The sequence below is a fragment of the Ursus maritimus genome, unplaced genomic scaffold (assembly GCF_017311325.1).
Source record: "Ursus maritimus isolate PB19 unplaced genomic scaffold, ASM1731132v1 scaffold_33, whole genome shotgun sequence".
Classification (NCBI taxonomy): Eukaryota; Metazoa; Chordata; class Mammalia; order Carnivora; family Ursidae; genus Ursus; species Ursus maritimus.
In genome coordinates this window covers 9543343-9562020 of record NW_024425897.1, presented here as the reverse complement: position 1 = coordinate 9562020, position 18678 = coordinate 9543343, and the positions used below count along the sequence as shown (strand labels likewise).

At 44.0% G+C, this 18678-nt stretch overlaps 1 protein-coding gene across 4 annotated transcripts in view; it reads left to right on the top strand.

Annotated features, from left to right (window-relative positions):
• Positions 1-18678, top strand: part of THOC5 (THO complex 5) — a 33823-nt gene that overhangs the window by 2121 nt on the left and 13024 nt on the right. For 3 of the 4 annotated variants that reach the window (XM_008686717.2, XM_008686716.2, XM_008686715.2), the window contains exons 2-13: positions 265-387; positions 2326-2469; positions 3378-3491; positions 3623-3720; positions 5889-6035; positions 7426-7540; positions 11378-11510; positions 12228-12260; positions 13517-13594; positions 14278-14318; positions 14556-14655; positions 16278-16386. In XM_008686717.2, the coding sequence (XP_008684939.1) occupies positions 292-387; positions 2326-2469; positions 3378-3491; positions 3623-3720; positions 5889-6035; positions 7426-7540; positions 11378-11510; positions 12228-12260; positions 13517-13594; positions 14278-14318; positions 14556-14655; positions 16278-16386 (1208 nt within the window). In that variant the 5' untranslated portion in view covers positions 265-291. The remainder of the gene's footprint in view (positions 1-264; positions 388-2325; positions 2470-3377; positions 3492-3622; positions 3721-5888; positions 6036-7425; positions 7541-11377; positions 11511-12227; positions 12261-13516; positions 13595-14277; positions 14319-14555; positions 14656-16277; positions 16387-18678) is intronic. The other variant, XM_008686718.2, reaches the window with a different exon arrangement.

Genomic DNA, 18678 nt, shown 5'->3' with positions numbered 1-18678 from the left:
ACAAGGGGCTCTATCCCAGAACCCTGGGATCATGGGATCATGACCTGAGCTGAAGGTAGTGGCTTAACTGACTGAGTCACCCAGGCACCCCTCCCCCCTTTTAGAGAGGATTAAACTGAGGTTTTGGAGGGTTGAGTGACTTTATTTTTTGAGTTAACAAGGGTGTAAGTGGCTAGAACTACTAGTTAGACTTCAGTATTCTGACCCTAGGAAAATCTCCAGCTCCAACTCTGAAAAATCTTAGAAGTTTCCTCCTTTTAACAGGTTTCCTCCTGACCTCACCAAACAACCATGTCATCAGAATCGAGCAAAAAACGGAAGCCCAAAGTGATCCGAAGTGATGGCGCTCCAGCTGAAGGGAAGCGTAACCGTTCTGACACAGAGCAGGTGAGATGAGCCAGGGCTGCTGCACTGCTGAGAAATTACAGCTCCTAGTCAAGCATCTTGCTGTGAGATTGCACAGCTGAGGGTCACAGGGACAACCTCCCAGGTGGCGTCTGCTTGACCAGGTGCCTGGACTTCTCTTGGTTGTACAAACCTGAGTATTTACATCTGGTTTAGCTGCAGCATCCCAAGAACCAACAAACCTATATTAGACATAAAAAGTGTCTGAACAGAGGCTGCGTTCTAGTATGGTGTGTGTCTCCATTTTTCCTGATGGTCAGAAGAAGCCAGTATCTGTAGCAAACCACCACTGATTGGAGATGTGGCATCCCTGGTCTGCTACTGAAATGGTACAGAGCAACATCCCCACAGAATCTCTTCTGTGGCCTGAGAGCTCTTGTGGTCAGCAGAGTCTTCTTTTACTGATTCTCTGTCTTTGAAACTGTCAAGCTAATTTATGACTTAATTGTTTTGATTGTTCGGTTGGTTATTTTTTCTTATTTTTTTAAGATTTTATTTATTTGAGAGAGAGTGCAGGAGAGAAAGCAAGCACAAATGAGGGGAGGGGCATAGGAAGAGGGAGAAGCAGGCTCCCAGCTGAACCCAGACCCTGATGTGGGGCTCTATCGCAAGACCCTGGAATCGTGACCTGAGCCGAAGGCAGATGCTTAACTGAATGAGCCACCCAAGCACCCTACTTTTTTTTTTTTTTTTAACTATAATAGAGAAACATAAGAGCTTGAATTTAAGTAGAAAACCATGTTTTCCTCAGATTTAGGAAATCTAGATTAACAAAGAACCTTATCCATTTTGCAGGTATTGATTCCTTTTTTATTGAGATATAATTGACATACAACATTATATTAATTTAAGGTGTACAACATGATTCGACATCTGTATATATTGTGAAATAATCACCTCTAAAGTCTAGTTAACATCCATCCCCATGTATAGTTAAAATTTTTATTTCTTGGGACACCTGGGTGGCTCATTCGGTTAAGTGTCTGCCTTTAGCTCAGGTCATGATAGCAGGGTCCTGGATTGAGTCCCATGTTGGGCTCCTTGCTGAGCGGGGAGCCTGCTTCTCCTCTGCCTGCCGCTTCTCCTGCTTGTGTTTGCTCTTTCTCTTTGACAAATAAATAAATAAAATCTTAAAAAAAAAATTTTTTTATTTCTTCTAATGAAAACTTTTTTTTTTTTTAATTAAGTAGGCTCCACGCTCAGCGTGGAACCTGACATGGGACTTAAACTCTCAACTCTGAGATCAGGACCTGAGCTGAAATCAAGAGTCCGGCACTTAACTCACTGAGCCACTCAGGCAACTTTGTGATGAGAACTTTTAAGATCTACTGCCTTAGCGTCTTTCAGATATGCAGTACAGTATTATTAACTATAGTGGACTTTTCAAGAAGTGTATTCTGTTCACTCTAAAGGGTGACCAATCGTGATATTTTAGTCTTTGCTAAAGCTTGATTTGGCCATCTAAACACTCATCAGTAGGAATTTGGTTAAATGAATTCTAGTTCATCTGTATAGTGGGTTATCATGCAGCCATTTTGATGGATGTTTAAATTTATTGGGATGAGAACTTGCAATAAATAGCATGGACAGTATGATCCCGTTTTGTTTAAAAATAAAATGTGTGTTTATCCACAGTCTTAAAAATAGTTACTTCAGGCTGGGAGGTGAGATTACAGGCAACTCACTTTTCACTGTGTTCTGAGTCTCTGACACCAAGCATGCATTACTTTATAATTAGAAAGAAGAAAAGTGGAATGAATTCTTTTTCATTTTGAAAAGAAGAAAAACATTTGATTTGAGGACCACATTTTTTAGAGACCTGATTTGGGGTTTCATTGTTACTGGTTTCAGCCAAGTGTCCCCGGTCCCAACAGGGAGACTTTTATTCCCCACCCAAGGCCTGTATCCTTGCCTCCACAGGAAGGTAAATACTACAGTGAGGAAGCTGAAGTGGACCTTCGGGACCCTGGCAGAGACTATGAGCTGTACAAGTACACATGCCAGGAGTTGCAGAGGCTCATGGCTGAGATCCAGGACCTGAAGAGCAGAGGAGGCAAGGATGTGGTAAGGAGTGGAACTGGGATTGGGCAGACATGAAACTGGTAGGTTTGCATGGATGGATTTATTTTGCACCCATCAGAGCCCTTCCTCATCTTGGTCTTCTGTCCTAGCCATGATCAGGTGGTTGGAGTCTGGGGGCTCCAGAGAGTCTGGGGGCTCCGATGCCATTAACCTATTGGAGCATGTCATCACCATCCAGCCACCAATCACAGTTACAAAAGTTCGGGACAATTAATTTTTCTCATAACTGTAATTTGATAATTCATCCAAGTGACACCATACGCTGGGCATTTTGCCAGGTTTTGAGGAATGATGTGTGTAAAGTCCTTTGCTGTTTTAAGGATGAATATGTACAAGAATGTCATAGAGACCAGAAATGAAATTATTAACATTAAATGAATGAACCAGACTTTGGGGTAAAGAAACTAAATAATGACTAAAAACCCATATATTTCCAAGAATCTCACTTATTTGTGCTTACACTAGCCAGTATTGTTATGATTATTACATCATATTTTACTGTGGTCAAGCTTTATAGTTGTAATTCTGTGATTTTCATTCAAGATATTCTGTAATGTTATTCTTAGAGGTCAAATTGTATGGCAGGGCGTTGCTGTTTTTATGATCTCTGTATACAATATGTAGGGACAGATACTAATTGTGCATTGGCTGCACTTGCTCCTTCAATTCTTGTTACTTCAGTCCAAGCAGAAATTGGTTTTTTGCCTGGGAACTTTAAGCATTTCCCTTATACAGTCATTCTTCCATTTCCCACTGACATTTCTCTTGGCTCTGAGTTCCTTCCAGTATCTGTTTTTGGCCTTGGATGGGGCTGGGTCAGAAGCGAGGGGCTGAAGGAAGCTGAGCCAGCACCTGTTGACAAGATCTTTACCAGCTTTCTTTGCCTGCAGGCAGTTGAGATAGAAGATCGAAGGATCCAGAGCTGTGTTCATTTCATGACTCTAAAGAAGCTTAACCGATTAGCCCACATCAGGTTGAAGAAAGGAAGAGATCAGACCCATGAGGTAGAAATTGAGAGGTTTAATCCTCCTCGTTCCTCTTCCCCACATTCCCTTCTTAATCACCTTTACCTCTTGTCTGAGTTTGCTTCTTCTCTGATCTGCCCCACTCACTTCTGACCTTGTCCTCCTTTCAGGCCAAGCAGAAAGTAGATGCCTATCACCTGCAGCTCCAGAACCTGTTGTATGAGGTGATGCACCTGCAGAAAGAGATCACCAAATGTCTGGAGTTTAAGTGAGTTTTGGAGAACAGCCTTTGGCAAAATAGTCTATTAGTAACTGCTTTTTCCTACATAGTTCATTGTGAGCTAGTCTCCTTAAAAAAAAATCAGACGGGCTTGGAGATTGCAGGATCTGGGACGAGGATGAATAGATCACTTTGAGGGGTGAATTGGAAGCAGTGTTTTCAGGCTGCACAAAGAACCTCAGAAGCCTGTCTGACTTTTTTAAGTTCTGAGCTCTGCACCTGGTCAAAAGCAGTTGTCTTTTTCCAGCAGGGGCCTTTACATTACCAGTTTGATTCCTGGGCACCTTGCATGGGAGTAACTCCCTTTCAGTTAAATCCTTTTAACCTTTTGGCCCAGTTTTTCCTCTCTAAAGTTCCAGCCATTCATTTTTGCAAGTGAATTTTATTCTTCGGAACCTGAACTTCTTGCTATTTAGCTGCCTTCGGGTGAACAAACTATAGTTTCTCAGTGTCCATCTTAAAATGTAATGCCTCTTGGCAAATCCAAGCTGAGAAATGAGAAGGAAGAAAGAGTAGACAGAGGAAGAGAAGGGAATGTATTCTTGCTGGGTCAAACCTACTTGTGCAGACTGAGAAGAAGCAGGGTTTGTGTTGTTGTTTTTGAGAGAGAGAGCACACACCCGAGCAGGGGGGAGGAGCAGAGGGAGAGGGAGAAGCAGACTCCCTACTGAGCAGGAAGCCTGATGTAGAACTTGATTCCAGGACCCTGAGATCATGACCTGTGCTGAAGGCAGACGCTTAGCCGTCTGAGCCACCCAGGCCCCTGAGGCAGGTTTTATTTGTGAGAGGGGCGTATCAATCATTGAGTCTGGTGTATTTTTGATAATTATGCTGATTTTTGAGAGGTATCTTTATCTGCTGAACAGATTCATCATGTAATAATATAATAGTTAAATACTAGTAGAGGTGAGATCTGTATCAGGTTTGTACCTGAGTTAATAGTATTGTGTCATTGTCAGTTTCCTGGTTTTGACAATGTACTATGTGTAGGTATTATCATTGGAGGAACCCAGGGGAAGGGTACACAGAGGAAATAAACTCTCTGTCCTATTTTTGAAACTTCCTGTGTATCTTAAACTATTTAAAAATAAAAAGATATTAAAAACAAAAGAATGTGGTGCCCCAAGCTATAACGATCAGTCAGATGAAAGCTGACAGATGCAGAATACAATAGAACCCTGGCCTATGGAGAGGCAGGTGACCACCCTTGGCTCTGGTCAAATCCCAGCTCTGCCACTCACTAGCTGTGTGACCTTGGGCAAGCTGCTTGACCGTGGAAGTTTCCATCTCATTTGAGATATGGATAGAAATCCCCATTTGATTAGAGTTACCCTGAAATAAGTGAGGTGAGGCCGGCACGCAGCGGTGGTTAATACCTGGTAGCTGCTGTTATTACCATAGTCTGTCCCCAGCCTGCGCACTACGGTGCTAATACAGGAAAAAGCATTGGATTTCTTCTTGTGCGTAACTATATACACAACAGTTGAAGCCTCTAGATCGTTACGCCATGCTGGCTCTTCCTCATCCCGTGCTTATGCGGTTAATATTTTGAACTTAAATGCAGACCTTTACTTTTTTTTCCTGTTAAATATCAATTCTTGGTTTCAACCTGGCAGTCTAGGCCTAGACGGTAGTGTTTTTATTGACTTTTTTAGTTCTTACTCTTTTGCTAAGCTTGGAGCATCCCTTCCAACTCTTCAGCTAATTCATGGATAAAAATTTGGACACCATGGGGGGGCGCCTGGGTGGCACAGCGGTTAAGCGTCTGCCTTCAGCTCAGGGCGTGATCCCGGCGTTATGGGATTGAGCCCCACATCAGGCTCCTCCGCTATGAGCCTGCTTCTTCCTCTCCCACTCCCCCTGCTTGTGCTCCCTCTCTAGCTGGCTGTCTCTATCCTGTCGAATAAATAAATAAAATCTTTAAAAAAAAAAAAAAATTTGGACACCATGGATAAGGATCCTATGGTATGTCACCAACTACCTCTCTTCAGAATGAAACATTTACTAACGAGCATTTGCTGAGAAGACCGGATTCCAGGTTCCTGGGTAGTTGTAGAGGAGGTTTAAGCAAGCATACATGGAGGGAACTGTGGGCCCACTTAATCCATGGTTTGGGATCCTGAGAACAGCAACTTGACATCTACTTTTCCCTGCAGGTCGAAGCATGAAGAAATTGATCTGGTCAGTTTAGAGGAGTTTTATAAGGAGGCTCCTCCAGATATTAGTAAGGCTGAAGTCACCATGGGAGACCCTCACCAGCAAACCCTTGCACGTCTGGACTGGGAGCTGGAACAGCGGAAAAGGTTGTGTATCCTTCCTGACCTTGTTAACCTGTACAGACACAGACCTTTAACCATGGGGACAGTGCTTTGTCATGCACAACCCACAACCACACAGCAAAGTTCTCTGGAACCAGTAGAATGGTTTAAGACCAAATCCCATTTTGTGATTAATTCACACCTGATAATTTAAACTTGACCAACATCATCATGGTGGGGCTGGAATTGCTTACGGCTGTTAAAAGAAAATTGGAGTGACTTTTTCTTTAAAATGTTAACACCTGAGACCTAAATACCTTTTGTATTGTAAATTTAATATTTTTCTTTTGCTTTTTCCTCTGCCTCTAAGACTGTCCCTGTGGTACTTTAATGGTTTGCAAGCACTATTTCAGAAGGTTATATGGCATTCCTATGTATAGACAAATTAAAATTTACATAATCTTTCCTCTATTGGATTGGACTTTTAGTTACCACTTTTTTGCTATCATAAATTATGCTTCAGGGCCCACCTTTACATATAAAAATTTCCTGTACTAATAAAGATCTTTTATTTATTAATTGTATTACTGGGTAATTTATTTTAGGTCTTTTTAAGGGGATAGTGTATTTTTCATACCGGATCTTTCATGGCTGCGTCCCTTTCGTTACAGTGACTTTCTTGCCCATGTTTGTATGAGAATTCTTGGGCTTTTGGTTGACACATTTGCTCGTTTTCCATTGGAGAAACAGGTGTTTTTCTTTCTTTTTTTCCCCCGTTATAGAATGTATTCTATGCCTTTGGTCCGTGTTATGAATTTAATAAGCACTAAGTGTGGTTCTTATGGAATTGGTGTCAGGTTTTTAGCAGATGGGACTGGCCCGTCACTCCCCTGTCCAGTACATGGCTTGCCTTGGGACAGGCTAAACCATGAGTGTTGTATTCCTGTGGTCCAGAATCCATCACCACGCTGCCCCACACAGGCCAGTTTGTAGGCCTCATTTGGATCCTATAGTTGCTAGGTCCACATATTTGTGAAAGTTTTGGCTCTAGACCCTAGAGGCAAGAAGGGGAACAGGAAATGACACAGGGATATTCCCTAGTGGTTAATGGACAGAGCCTCTGGAGCCAGACAGGCATGGATTCAAAGCCCAGCTTTGTACTAGATTTTAGCTGGATGACCTTGGGCAAGTTACCTACCTCTTTGAGCCTTTGTTTCTTCCTTTGGGGAAAAGAAGAGTCCCTATCTTCCAGGATTTTTATAAGGATTAAATGCAGTAATGCTTATAAAGAGTTCTCCAAGTGCTTGACACAGTAAGTACTAGGTAAACATCAGTTAATCATGACTGTTTCATTAGGTGGATTGTGACAGTCATTAGGTGTGTCGGGAGATCTTTGAGGAGCTTTGAGTGACAGTGGTGTGTCCTTTCCCAATAGGCTGGCAGAGAAGTACCGAGAGTGCCTCTCCAACAAGGAGAAGATCCTTAAGGAGATTGAGGTGAAGAAGGAGTACCTAAGCAGTCTCCAGCCTCGCCTAAATAGCATCATGCAGGTGAGACTCTCTCCCATATTCCCCAGCATTGACCTTTTGCTTTGCCTTCAGTATTCAGCGAGATCTTTCTTACCTGAGGCCTCCAGCAGCCATATCTCCCTTTGGGTTTTGCCAGGTGTGTTACCCTAGTGGGTGTCAAAGCCCAGTGCAAGGATGGTCCTGTTTGCAGTTTCTACCCAGCCCGTACGGTAACGTGTTCTGGGAGGAAGAGATGCTGCTGGGTGGGCTCAGGAACATATACACACATTTATCTGGGATGTTTTCTTTTCACCCAGAGCTGCTTTAGGTAAAATACCTTTGCAAACTATAGGTTTAATTTACCCCCAGAATGGTTTCCACCAGCCCCATAGCCTCTAGGCATCTAAGCCTGCTTCTGTGGATGTCTGTTAGACTCCCTGACTGCATCTTGGGGGCAGTTGTTCAGCAGATGTACTCTCTCTGAAAAGAACTTTACTCATATTTGAAAGCTGTTAGGTACCTTGGGAGGAAAAGTCCTCACTTTAGAAATGCAATGTAAAACGTAATGTCTTTCTTTATAGATGATCTGATTTTTATTTCCTCTGTAAAGCTAGGTGTGCTCTAAATCCTGATAGTTGTTTTTTTTTTAAGGTTTTTTTGGTTTTGTTTGTTTTTTAAGTAAACACTATGCCAACATGGGGCATGAACTCAAGACCCTAAAGAGTAACATGCGCTATCGACTGAGCCAGCCGGGCACCCCTCTAAATCCTCATAATTTTGTGTAGCAGAGTAAATGTTATATGAAAATGTTTAATATGAAAAGCTAGATGTTTAATATGGAGGAACTTTGCAAAAGGACCCTAGAGAAAAAATTCCCTTTTCTAGGATTTGGTAAGGTCTACATTTCCTCCCTTCAACTCTGGGCATAGAACTAGAAATGTTAACAAATATTCTCAGTAGCGCTTCATAATAGGACAAAAAGAAAACAAACTAAAAGTTTGGGTTGTACTTAATTTTTCCTGTTTTTTTTTTTGTTGTTTTTTTAAGATTTTGTTTGTTTATTTGAGAGAGAGAGAGTGTGGGAGGAGGAGCAGAGGGAGAGGGACAGCCAGGCTCTACGCCCAGTGCAGAGCCCAATGCAGGGCTTGATCTCAAGACCCTGAGGTCATGACCTGAGCCCAAATCAAGAGTTGGACACTTGATGGGCTGAGCCACCCAGGCGCCCCTTAATTTTTCCTGTTAAGTGGAGTCTCTCTAAACATCTCTAAATAGGGTACAGGTTAAAGAAATTCTAGTGTGGTAAAGCCTTACAGCTGTGATGGAAATACAGAACAGTATGCCACTGATAAGATAATTGGACAGAATAAAGATTTATCATATAATTAAACAAAACAATGCTCATTGTAGGACATAAAGTACTATTTCATTGTATACCTTTGCTTATAAAGTATCTATATGAATATATATGTGAGTCCAGTGTATGCTTAGAAGAGTCATTATTCATAGCAAACCATGAACAATTACTTCGGGGTTGGGAGACTGGGAGGTTTTTTTGTTTTGTTTTTAAAGTAGTCTATGCCCAATGTAGGGTGTCAACTCTGAGATCAAGAGTCGCATGATCTACCAATTGAGCCAGTCAGACGCCCCGGGAGTTTTTGCTTTATAAACTTGAATACAACTTTTTTTTTTTTTAAGTAGGCTCCACACCCAGCATGGAGCCCAATGCAGGTCTTGAACTCACGACCCCGAGATTAAGACCTGAGCTGAGATGAGCCACCCAGGCACCCTGAATGCAATTTTTTAAACATACATTACGTTTTAAAAAATAGTTTTATGTGTAGAAAAGCATACAGTTCATAAGTGTATAGCTCAGTGAATATTCACAGTGAACACATCTTTGTAACTGGCACTCAAATCAAGAAAAAGAACATTACTGATTTTCCAGAAGCGGTTTTATTTCCCCTTCCAGTCACTGTCTCCTCCCACCCTCACCTCCCCCAGGAACCTGTTATCTTGACTTCTAACGTCATAGGTTAGTTTGGCCTGTTTTTGAACTTACACAAATAGAATCATATAATAGTATACTCTTGCGTCTGCCTTCTTTTCTGAACATTATGTTTGTGCGATTCATCTGTACGGTTGTGAGCACCAGGAGTTCTTTATTTTCATTGATATTTAGTATTTGATTTTAGGTACTTACAGTTTGGGGCTTATGAGTAATGCTGCTGTGAGCATTCTTTGTCCTTTGGTGCCTGTGTGTACATATTTCTGTTGACTATGTTCCTAGGAATGAAATTGCTGGGTTGTAGAGTATGCTAGGCATATATTTAATTTTGGCAGACACTGAAACAGTTTTCTAAAGGGATTGCACTGATTTACAAAATTTCCTAGCACCATATGAAAGTTCTAATTGCTCCACATCCTCTCCAACACTTGATATTGCCAGTCTTCTTAATTTTAGTCATTCTGAAGGGCATTGCTTATGGTTTTAAATTCCCTTTCCCTGAGCACCAATGATGTTGCGCACAGCCCCTTTATGCTTATTACCTTTTGGATTGACTCATTTGTGAAAGGCCTATTCGAGTCTCTTGCCTTGGACTTCCTTATATTTTTTAGAGATGACTTTTGCAGGTGTTTTTCCCATTTTGTGACTTTTTCACTCTCCTAATGTAATCTTTTATTTTATTTTTGAGATTTTATTTGTTTATTAGAGAGAGAGAGAACGAGCAGGGGGGTGGGGGAGAGGGAGAAGCAGACTCCCCACTGAGCCCGGGGCCTGATGCGGGACTCAATCCCAGAAACCTGGGATCATGACCTGAGCCAAAGGCAGACGCTTAACCAACTGAGGCACCCAGGCACCCATAATGGTATCTTTTAATGAGCAGATGTTCGTAATTTTTATATGATCTAATTATCAGTGTTTTCCTTTATGGTTAGTGCTTTGGTCCTGTTTAAGAAATTTGTCTCTGTCCCAAGGTCATGGAGATATTCTCTTGTTTTCTTATAGAAGCTCTATTGTTTGTCTTTCACGTTTAGATCTCTAGGCTTCCTGGAAGGGAATGTTGTACATAGTGTGAGGTAAGGGTCAGATTCATTTTTTTTCCCATGTTGGTATTCAGCTGGGTCATTTATTGAAAAGACCATTCTTTCCCCACTCTGCTGTGCCACTTTTGTCATAAATCAAATGTCTGTGTAGATTTGTGTATGGTCTATTTGTCTATCCAGGCACCAGTACCACATTGGCTTAATTTTGTAGCCTTTTTTTTTTTTTTTTAAGATTTTATTTATTTATTTGACAGAGCAAGTGTGAGAGAGAGCATGGGCACGGGGAGAGGCAGAGGGAGGGAGAGGGAGAAACAGGCTCCCTGCTGAGCAGGGAGCCCAACGTGGGGCTCCATCCCAGGCTGAGGTAAAGGCAGACGCTTAACCATCTGAACCACCCAGGCACCCTGGCCCTTTGCATTTAACATGATAAATTTTAGAATCACCTAGTCGATTTTCACCTGCTAGGATTTAGACTGGGATTGCATTCACTCTGTAGATTGTTTTGGGGTGAATTGATTTCAAGATGGCATTATCATGGCATATATTTCCTTTCATTTAGATCTTTCATTTTTCAGGCCTTTGTGTAGAGGCTTACGTAGTGTGTAGTTGATATTTTCTTAATGCTATTGGAAATGGCTCTTTTTTAAAGTTCTTTTTCTTACTGTTTGCTGCTTATATAAATTGATTTTTTTGTATTGACCTTTTTTACCTATTCTGTTAGCTTATCATGTATTTTTAGTAAATGCAAAGCTATTATGGTAACTCAGGAGCCACCTCTTCACATACGGACTGCTTAAAAAGAGAAAACAAAAACTCTTCTTTTGTTGCATGCAGGCTTCCCTCCCCGTGCAAGAGTACCTGTTCATGCCATTCGACCAGGCTCACAAGCAGTATGAGACAGCTAGACACCTGCCACCTCCCCTTTATGTCCTCTTTGTCCAAGCCACTGCATATGGGCAGGCTTGTGGTGAGTATGGGGCGTGGGTGAGGAGGAGGGGCTGTGGGAGCAGCAGCCTTGGCCGTTTGAGTCATTTGGAAACCCTGCCCGCTGAGGAAATCTCCCTGGTCCTGCTCAGAAGCCCACAGGTGACAGATGCTGCCTCCCTGCCGCACCACCCAGCATGGCTGCTTTGACCAGCTGGCCTGAGGCTAGACTAATCTGGTGGGCATTTCAGAATGGATGGCTTTGAATCTTTGATGAGCCTGGCTGGTCAGCTGTTGGGTGCAGTGCCCATGCAGCCTGTCTGGGCTCCCAGACACTCGCCCCATCAAGGCACGCTTGGCAGGTGGATCGGCCCCTCTTGCTCCGCTTCAGAGAGAGGACTTGGTGAACACAGGTCCTGGGCAGCTTTCCCAGGCTTTTGCCACACCCAAACAAGCTGCATGTCATTATAGTGAATTACCAAGTGGGAAGATGTCTCCGCTTTAAGCTTAAGGGAGCCCTTTACTTCACTAGGATTTTGAAAAGTTTTTGGAGACCCTAACTTTTGCCCTACTGCAGCTTTTACCCAGCACCTAAACTTTTCTTCTTCACCCCATCGCATCAGACAGATACGTATCGCACCAGTGCATGCCTCTCCTCCCAGCCATGGGCACCGACACATCACTGTCTCTCTTCTTGTGTTTTCCTGGTCCTTCTGGTCCTCTCCCTCCCTTTTGTTCTCCTTCTTGTTTCCATCATCAGCTCATATGAAATCCTCCCAGCCCCCTAGACAGGGTGAGTAATTTTCTTTTCTTTTGTGTTTAAACCTATCCTGTTTCCTTTCCCATTTTACAGTAGAATTTCAGGATTTAGTTACCCAACAGAACATGTTGGCACTTGTCAGTGGTTGGTGGGGGCAACCAGCTTGTTTCGGGTGAGGTATGGGAGTTCATGCAGGGCTGTCAGAGCAGTGGCCAGCCACCTGGGAGTATTATCTCAGTGGCCTGCCAGGTAGAGGAAGTTTGCTATCCCTCCTTTGTACAGTTGGGCAAACCATTTCAGGCTCCTGTGACTCTATAATCTGTATACCCTTTTGAATGGAGCAGGAGGGATGGTGGCCTATCTTGACCTCTCAGCACGAGACTTCTGGAGTTCCACAAAGGCCGGCCAGGGGTGACCCAGGGAAGTGTCAGTCCTGGTGCATAGGACAGCCTGCTTATATTTGTGCTCCTCGGCCCAAGTTGAATAGACCTGGTCTTGAATCCTAGCTTAGCTACTTCTGGCTATTGTATCTAACTTCTCTGAGCCTTAATTTTCTCACCTTACAGCTATAATAATGATATGGCTCTCATAGGATTGTTGTGAAAGTTAAACATTAATTTGAAAAAAGTAAGTTTATACTTAACAAGCATCAGCTCATTTGGTCCTTGCCACCCAACTGGGCAGCTCCCATTTGTCAAGACAGGATTTCATAGATGCAGAAAGTGGGGCTCAGAGCAGTGACATAACTTTCCAGGTGTTTAGGAGTTTGTGGGGCAGGTACTCAGATTTAGGACTAGCCTATAGGGTCCAAGTTCCTATCCACTGTCCCGCCTCCCAGTTAAATGTGACGATGCCAGCCAGATGCTTAGTGTAGGACAGAATAGAGAATAAGCACTTACATGAGAGCCGTCATTTCTGGAGTGTGGACAGTTATGGATTCTGGATGAGAATCTTTAAGACAGTTGGCAGAAAAGTATTTTCTGGCTTTAGGCCCTAGGCTGGGATTGCGTGTTGGTATAAGCCTGAAAAGAGGTGTTCACCATTGTCTCAATGGTGCTTGTCCAAAAATCTGCACTTTGGGTTCTTCGTTCTCAGTAAACAATGGGTAAAAGACTTAAGTTTCCTACCGTGTTCTTCTTCTTCTGCAGAAAGGGCTTTTGCCCTCCCACCCCCCAGTCAGTAAGAACCTGTGACAAAGGCAGAAGAAATGCAGTCCCAGAGCTAGCCTGTTTGTATAGCTTAGCTCCTTCCCTCAGCAGCTGTCATACGAAGCTTTTTCTTGCTCACAGATAAGACGTTGTCTGTGGCAATTGAAGGCAGCGTGGATGAAGCCAAGGCTCTGTTTAAGCCTCCTGAAGACTCCCAAGGTAATGTAGTCGGGATCATCCCCCAAGTCTTCACAGCTGGTTCCAGGGGCACTGGGTCACCACCCAAGGGCAGTGCTGGGCATTTGGAAATTAGCTGTATTAGTTCTAAGTATCAGGGAGCTTGACTTTAATGTCCTAATGCTCAAGGGTAGACAGGGAAAAGCACTGCTTGTGGATATCAGCCCTGCCACTCACGAGCTCACTGATCCTGGGAAAGCTGTTTAACATTTCTGAGCTTATTTACTCACTTGTCAAAATGGGGTAGTAATACCTCATGTAGAAATGTGGATTAAGCGAGGGCATGCATGCAAAGTCCTTAGCATCATTCCGGGCACACAGCAGCTGCTCAAATTGTATGAGCTGCTGCTATTGTTATTTATATTACTGTTACTGCTACCACCACCACTACCAGTGGAGGGGCTTGTGGTTCATAGGATGGCATTAAAAAGCAATTTCAGAAACGGGGGAGGGGAGTGGGATTATGAGGTATCCTTCTTCTTCTTCTTGCGTCACCATGTTTTCTGTACCAAATAAGCAGCAGCAAATTAGTTTATTATGCATTCTAAAGAAACCCACTTACAAATGACACAGAGTCTTGGCCCCTTTGTGGCCCATGGGTTGAGGCACGTTAGGGAGCCTTGGGAGCCCCCTCACCTCTAGATGCCTTCTCTTTGTGGTTGCAGATGACGAGAGCGACTCAGATGCTGAGGAGGAGCAGACCACGGTGAGAGCGGTTTCCCCTCATGAGTGTGCCACACAGCCGCACTGGGGCCTGCTAGTTGGCAGGTGTTATTCTCCCTAGAAGCAGAAGAAAAACGTTGGAAAGAAAGTGCTGCTGGAGGGCTGGCAGCTGGATAATTGAAGCCCCAGGTCCCAGGCAGCAGTCCCTGGCCTGTAGGGAGAAGGAAGGGGGAAATTCGTATCACTGGTGCTTATCTGCTTTGATCTTGCATTTGTCCAGAAACGCCGGCGACCCACACTGGGAGTTCAGTTGGATGACAAGCGCAAGGAGATGCTGAAGAGGCACCCGCTGTCTGTCATGCTGGACCTGAAGTGCAAAGGTCGGGCTTCCCTTGTTCTGGGGGATCCCGTAGTATCTAAGAGTTTGGCAAGGTGCGGGTGCCCAAGGTCCAGCAAGCCAAAGTCCTGTTTAACCGAAAAGATCGTGGTTTCATATTTCTCTGTTTTTCCTCGTTGTTTGGCATGGAGTTCGTTTGATTTTTTTTCCCCCTAAGTCATAACCATAACAACATAGCAACAAAACTACACACAGAATAGATCCTCAGTAAAATTACGCCAATTTCTGATTTGTGAAGTCAGAGACACAGAACAAGTTTAAGAGTATTCAGGTTTTGAGTAATATGACCAGTGTGCTTAATATAACATGTAAGTAGAGGTTTGTATTCTGTAGAGAATATATGTTTTGAAACTGCTTTGTATGGATAAAGAAGCACACGGTAAAGCATTCTAGCAGTATAAGAGTTAACAGTTATATGTAAGTTTCCTTCTCACGTGAGACTCCCAGACTCTGGTCCTTGGCCTTACTTCCAAGGACAACCATTGTGACAGATTTCTTATGTATTTTCTAGAACTGTTCTATGCGTTTAGAAGCTTTTATACAGGTGTCTATCCTCTTCTCCTTTTAGTTTTTACACAAATGGAAACCTACTCTACACACTGGTCCTCTCTTTACATTTTTTTAAAACTTGTTATTTTGAGATAATTTTAGACTCGGAAGAGTTGCAATAATAGAGTTCTCATGCTCTTCATACAGTTTCCCTAATGTTAGCCTTTTACTTAACCACAGTATAATGATCCAAACCAATGTTAATTTTATTGGTATAATGCTATTAACTAAACTACAGCATTTATACACATTTCCCTGGTTTTTCCATTAATGTCCTTCATCTGTTCCAGGGTCCAGTTGCATTTAGTTGTCATGCCCCTTAGTCTCTTCCAGGCAGTGACAGTTCCTCAGTGTTTGCTTGACTTTCATGACCTTGACATATTTGAAGACAAGGTTTATTATGTAGAAAGACTCAGTTTGGGTTTGTCTGGTGTTTTCTCCTGATTAGACTGAGGGTAGGGTTTTGGGGAGGAATGGTGGTGTTCATCATCACATCACATCAGAGGTAGATGGTATCACTGTGTCTTACTACTGGTGATGTGAACCTGGGTCCACTTGGTGATCACTTGATCGCTCCCTTTCCATATCGTGTTTGTTAGAAGCAGCTAAGTCCAGGGATGCCTGGGTGGCACAGCGGTTAAGCGTCTGCCTTCGGCTCAGGGCGTGATCCCAGCGTTGTGGGATCGAGCCCCATATCAGGCTCCTCCGCTGGGAGCCTGCTTCTTCCTCTCCCACTCCCCCTGCTTGTGTTCCCTCTCTCGCTGGCTGTCTCTATCTCTGTCAAATAAATAAATAAAATCTTAAAAAAAAAAAAAAAAAAAGGCAGCTAAGTCCAGCTTCAAGAGGAGGAAAATGAAGTCCCCCCCACCCCTTGGAGAGAGGAGTTCCGAAGAAGTTGTAGACGTTCTTTCTTAACTCAATATAAAATTGACATTGAGTTTTTGTTTTTACAGTAAAAGCTCTTAAAAGCCTTGCTGACTTTCTGTTCCCTAACACTGTAAACTCTGCTCTCATGTTCAAATTGTACATGGTCTTCTTTTCCTCCCCCCCCCCCAGATGACAGTGTGCTTCACCTGACTTTCTACTACCTCATGAACCTCAACATCATGACAGTAAAAGCCAAAGTGACGACCGCCACGGAGCTGATCACCCCCATCAGTGCAGGGTATTGGGCACGCGTGGTGGAGAGTGGGGCGTGGGGTTGGGTATGAGCAGAGCTTCAGCGTGGGCTGCTCTTGGTTCCTCACACTCTGAGGAGGTGCACGGCTGTGCTGATTTCTGTTGTCTTGTCCACTGTGCCAGAAGTCCTGGCACATCACTGATATTTAGGAAGCACTCACTGACTTTAGTTGGTCCTCTTACTACACAGCAGATGATAAAACGACTACAATGTATGGCAAATTGAGTAGGCAGGGCAGAGCACCAGCTTTTTATGAACAGTGGAAAGGCGTGAGTGCAGACATGGAGTTTGGCAGATATTATTAGGTTGACAAATTTAGGCTGCTCTCTTCCTTTACTTTTTCTCTCCCAACGTGCTGGGATTTTTGTTTCACAGCTCAGCTCAGTCCCAGGTTGAGAAGAGGTTTTGAGGAGGGTGAGCAAAAGCACAGTAATCAAGGCCACAGGTCAGGCATCCCCAGGAAGCTCCTAACTGTGGCAGTCTTGTTCCACAGCTAGGAGTGGGAAGAAGGGAGGAGGACCCAAGAGAGCCTGGGGGTGAAATAGTCTCGCTTACAAAAGCACTAGCCTGGCCTGGCATTCCAGCACACTCATTCCTCGTGTTGGCTATACAGGGACCACTAAGGGAGGCACAGGTCTGCTGCCTGGTGGGCTGGGGCTCTCCCCATGGCTGCCCGGTGGGGTGGTGTCCCTGGGTTCTCTACCCCGCACTTACAGTCCATGCCCCCTTCAGGCTGCCACCGTGGTTCCTGTACTTGAGAGAGTTGTTTGGTTACCCTAGGGTGCTCTGGCTGAAATTGACTGTATTCTCACCTGACCCCAGCAGAGGGAGCCCAGGGCTGGCTTCTTCAGAGCGTCCAGTTACACTGCCCAGCCGGAGCTCTCAGTCTGGCAGCTTGAGGCCGTGGTGGAGCTCCTTGTCACCAGCATTCTGCCTGCTCGCCTCTCAGATGCCATAGCCACTAAGAACAGGGCTGCCGGCTGGCCTCAGTGCACACTTAACTCCAGCTCCTCACAAAGCTCTGCACGTGCAATGATGGGGGCAGTGCTGCGGCCTGGTTACCACCTGGGCTCAGAGCTCCAGCATGTCCCCAGTCTGCCAAGTTTCCTGGCCTCCGAGTCTGCTTCCTCACGCTGGTCATTAATTATATCCCCTTCAGGGGTGTTTGTGAAGGACCAGGTCCAGTGCTTACCATGGGTGAAGCTCTTGATAAATGACAGCTGTGTTTCTCATCATGCTTTTGCTTAACTCTTCACAATAACTTTACAAGAGGAGGAAACTGAGGCCTGTGTACCTCCGTACTGTATGACTGTCAGTGACAGATGGGCTGTGGCCCCAGAGGAGAGAGGAGATGCAAAAGGAAGCACCACCCTGAAACCAGGATTGTATCTTTATGGGCCTTCAGGTGTTGTCTAGCTCTTCCCCCTATTTTCTAGATGGAGAAACTGAGGTCCAAAGGATATGTGACCAGTTATGGAAGCCCCAAGCCTGGCGCTCCAGACTCCCAGCCCAGAGGCCTTTGCTCAAGTACAGGCTGCTTTGGCCCCAGGGGATATCAGCCTGGTGTATGGTTCTATTTATTTATCTACGAAAACATAAGGATGCTTTTTTTCCCCCGGTATAATCACGTCTCACACTAATTCCTTAATATCATCCAGTATCAGTCAGAGTTCAAATTACCTTGATTTTCTCATAAGTATTTTTTGTTGTTTTGTTTTTATATTGGGTTTTGAATCTGGATCTCTGTAAGCTCCAAATGTTGCAGTTGGGTGAGGCTTCTCCCAAACTTCTTTTCATCCAAATGTTCCTGCCATCTGTTTATTTGTTGAGGGGAATGGGTTGTTTGTAGGTTTCCCCAGTCTGGATTTTGAGGATTTCATCCTTGCAGCACAATTTAACAAGTTACTTCCTCCCTGTGTATTTCATGTAAATTAGATTCAGAGGCTTGATCAGATTCCATTTTGATTTTTTTGTGGGTGGGGGGACAGCAGAGCAAGACGGTATTACAGATGTTGAGTACTTCCATCGGGAGGCACAGGAGGTTCTCTATTTTTGTGGCATTAGCAGCATTGACAACCATTGCCAGGATCTGTTTCATTAGGGAATTGATGTTCTTTTTTTTTTTTTTTTTTTTTTTTTTTTTTTTTTAATTTATGTGACAGAGAGACAGCCAGCGAGAGAGGGAACACAGCAGGGGAGTGGGAGAGGAAGAAGCAGGCTCCCAGTGGAGGAGCCCGATGTGGGACTCAATCCCGAAATGCCAGGATCACGCCCTGA